Source organism: Temnothorax curvispinosus, unplaced genomic scaffold (genome assembly GCF_003070985.1).
Source record: "Temnothorax curvispinosus isolate PA1 unplaced genomic scaffold, ASM307098v1 QBEX01018215.1, whole genome shotgun sequence".
Taxonomy (NCBI): domain Eukaryota; kingdom Metazoa; phylum Arthropoda; class Insecta; order Hymenoptera; family Formicidae; genus Temnothorax; species Temnothorax curvispinosus.
The window spans coordinates 1-3943 of NW_020227995.1; the positions used below are offsets into that span (position 1 = coordinate 1).

A 3943-nucleotide genomic window follows, 5' to 3' on the forward strand; every position below is an offset into this window, starting at 1 on the left:
GACGTGCCCATGCGACGCCCGGACGAGAGACATCACGCGCGCGGTTGACCCCGCCGCGACGCGCCCATGCGGCGTGCGGACGAGAGACCTCCCGCTTGAGTTTGTGACCCCCGAGTGTGTGGGGATCTCGTCTAACTGCCAACATCGACTGAGAGATGCATCTAGAGAATCGAGAGTCAGGAACGAGTGTGTAGACCGAGATGCCTGAGTCGACACTGAGCCAACCAGAACCCAGCCGAAAATGGAATTAAAGGCGTCTGGTTCACCTTTCCTTCCTAGACGACGACCGTCCCGAATCAACGAGGCAAAGATATCCGCGCCGATTAAGAGGTCGACGGGACCAGGTCGGTGATACTGCGGATCCGCGAGCTTTAATCCCTCTATGTGTTTCCACGCTCTTTGTTCGACTTGTCTACTAGGTAATTGGGCGGAGATGCGTGGGAGAATCGTAGCCTCTATCGGAACGCGAGTATTGCCATTACCCTGTACTTGAATCACGAGTGAGGTGCTACCTCGAGTGGCAGCCGCTTTAGTATTACTTACCGCTAGGACCACAGTACGACACTTGGTTCGTTTGAAACCACCCTTTTTCATGCAATTTTCCGAAATGAAATTTAATTGACTGGCACTATCCAAAAGAATGCGAACAGGGAAGGGATTTCCGTGAACGTCGAGAGCTTCGGCCTGCACCGTTGACAATAATACTGTCGAACTCGATTTCGCGACGCTAGCCATGGTGACGAGGGGTTCATTATTTTGTGGCGACGAACTCCCGTCGACGGCTGATTCGGAGGAGGCTCCGGTATCCGCCGGGGTGTCCGCTGGATCCGAATTCCGTCCAAAATGCAATAGGGTATGATGCCTAGCCTGGCACGACCGGCACGTCCCCGTCGAGGTGCAGTTGTTAGCGCCATGACCCGCGCGAAGGCAATTGAAACACAAATTCGCGGTTTTGGCCGTTGAATGCCTTTCCCGGGGGGATAGTTTCAAGAATCGAGGGCACTTGAACACGAGATGTTGTTCCTTGCACGCCGGACACTCGGCAGTTCGAGTTGCAAGCGACGAAGCCGACGCGGACGATTGTGATTTGAACGGCATGGTCGACGGACCCGAGATGGCCTCAAGTACTTTACAATGCTCGGAAAGAAACTTGATGAGTTGAGCGTATCGCGGTATCTCTTCGGCCCGATGGACAGATTCGAACTTTTCCCGCAATGATCGGGGAAGCTTCTCGAGCAGGAAATTGAGCAAAAGGAAATCCCACGAATCGGTAGGGAACTTCATCAGGTTTAGCGCGCGAGTGTTTTCGGTGAACGTATCTAATAATTTATGGAGGGCATCGGCCGATTCTATCTTTAACGGTTTGGCTTCGCGTATCGACTTTAGGTGGTGGTCCGCTAGCCTCCTTCTGTTCCGATACCTGTCGAGCAGCGCGTCGTATGCAATCGTGTAATACTCCGCGGCGAGGGGCAAATTCTTGATTACATTGAGCGCCTCCCCCTTTAGCGAGGCCAGCAGATATTGATACTTCTCTATTGACGAGATCTGTCGGTTGTCGTGAATCGAGGTGTTGAACAAGGCGATAAAAGACGGCCACAGCGTAAGATCGCCCGAAAATTGCGGAAGCGTAATTTTGGGTAACTTGATCGCCGACGCGTGGCTCGCGGATTGAGCCTGTGCGGTTCCGGGCGTCGTGTCCGTGAGCGCGTGATACCGTCCCTTCACGGCGTAATGCATTTTATCGAAGTCTGCCCGAATCGCGTCTTCGGCGTCGAACTCCGTAGTCTCCTGTATAACCTTTAGATGCGCGTTCTCAAAGTCCTCGGCGATTCTCGCCACGCTCGGATAGCGGGCAAGAAAACCCTCTAGGATCGTCGGTTCGGACGAGGCCTTCCGGGCAAGATCATAAATCTCCCGCATCCGCCGGACGCATAACTCGCGACAAGGGGGAGCTGATTTTGATTTCGACATGTTGGTTGATATGTAAACGATCAACAGCAACGGCAAACGATCCCAAGGACGCGTAGTGTATTGTCGCCCCGTGAAATACCGGCGAACAATAGGCTTCAAGTTTATATGCTAAGGGACAAAAGAGAGAGCGAAAGCAAACAACCGTTCTGTTCGTCAAGTGATGAGGAATAACAGATCAACAGATCATAACAGATGGCTCGTTTCGGATTCCTACGCGAAGGCTCAATGGAATGTTCCCGAGAGAATGCTCTTCAAACACGATATAATAGCGCAATCAAAATGACAAGTTTGTTAATCGCAAGAGCCAAGGGCGAACGCAGGAAAAGGGTGTCAAAGGCAGTGTAGAGCTAACAAGGAAGAGGGTTGCAAGGGATGTACAAAATAAAAAAATAGTTGTATCAGCGATCAAAATTATCAATTAGGTTGGCACAGGTGCCCGGTTACGGCGAGGAATGCATTCAAGTATTTGTTCAAATTAAGTTTTCAGCAATACATGTTGCGCGCGGAGCTACGACACGAGCAGCGTATACGACATGAGCAGTATACACATGACACGAGCAATAATCCACGACATGAGCATCAATTACGCCAACTCTTTGCAATTGTGATTATAATTGTAATTATAATCTTTGATGAGATTACCTTGAGTGCTGCAATATATTCTATACCGGGAACCAGTGCCGACGAACAGTATATTCGATCGGTGGCAATTATGTTTGCGAGAATTCCAACGATCGGAATAATATTCAGTATGTGTTTTCAATATGTATTTCGAGTCTGGCCGAAACACACCCAGCAACAACGAAAATAAGGTAGCGCGTTATTATGGAACGCGAGCTTATGTAGAAAAACTGTGTACATACGCTGCCGGCCCGTGACCGAGCGTCAAGGCCGTCAACGGCGCGGCGAAAACGTATGGCCAGCCCGAGAATATTCGAGATCTGAATATTTCGGTTTCTATGTTAACAATGACGGGCTTTAACTAATTACCGCGTCAATTGCGCAATTTACGATTAGTACAAATAACGGCGATGGAACGTGTTACAACGAGCGAGAGAATTGCGAGCGAGAGATATCGCGCGAGATCGTGGATTCACGCGAATATTCTCGTCGCGAATTAATTAGATTATTAACACGCCACGCGTTATTGCAATTCGCGTTAAATGCGAATAACAGCGGCGGAACGTGTTACGACGAGCGAGGTGTTCACGCGAGTATTCTCGCTGCGAATTAAGAATTGCGAACGAGGGATATCGCGCGAGACTAAAGATTACTAACACGCCGCGCGTTACTGCATCTCGCGACTATGCGAACAACCAATTAAGCGTATTTACGGCAAAGGCAGATAACAGCAATGGCATGGTTACGACAGCGAGAAGTTCACGCGAATATTCTCGTCACAAAGAGTTGCGAACGAAAGATATCGCGAGAGACTACCACGCGCCACGTGCTATCGCGATGCGCGATTACAAGAATGTGCGAAAATTAACAAGTTAATGATTAATGCGACGTGAGCGAAAGGTCGGCGGTAATTTTCTAACGCGAAATCCGGCTCGAAGGACCAATGAACGGGGATAGTTTCGCCCCGGAGGCAAGATTTGCGATACTCGAAGGACCAGAGGGGGGTTGTCGCTTTCCCCTCACGACTATCAAATGTTTAACGCGAAAGCAGAAACGCATGCAACGAAATATTAAGCGAAGCGACTCACCGTGTCGGCCGTCGTCCCCGTGATTCCGTCAATCCTCGTCCTGTCCCTTGAACTTGGCCGCTCCGTGGGTCTCTTTCGGCATGCGGTGGCAAAACTCGTGCAAGCAAGCAAAACGGTGGAGAACAAGCGATAGAGCAGGCAGGAAAAGGCAGTTGGAGACGTGCGCACTCCCGGTTGAGCAAGGCGGCAAAGGCGATCTCGAGATGCGTTCTGCCCGGCGAATGTGTGCCGTAAGACGGCTCTTAGAATATGTATGTGTGTGT

General features: G+C 50.4%; 1 protein-coding gene across 1 annotated transcript; it reads right to left on the bottom strand.

Moving 5' to 3' along the window:
• Positions 1–143: 143 nt before the first annotated feature.
• LOC112468169 lies at positions 144–1920 on the bottom strand (the record flags this gene model as incomplete). Its single annotated transcript, XM_025037221.1, has 1 exon — positions 144–1920. A coding segment is annotated over exon 1 (1777 nt), but the record flags the coding sequence as incomplete, so codon positions are not given.
• Between the last annotated feature and the right edge of the window lie 2023 nt (positions 1921–3943).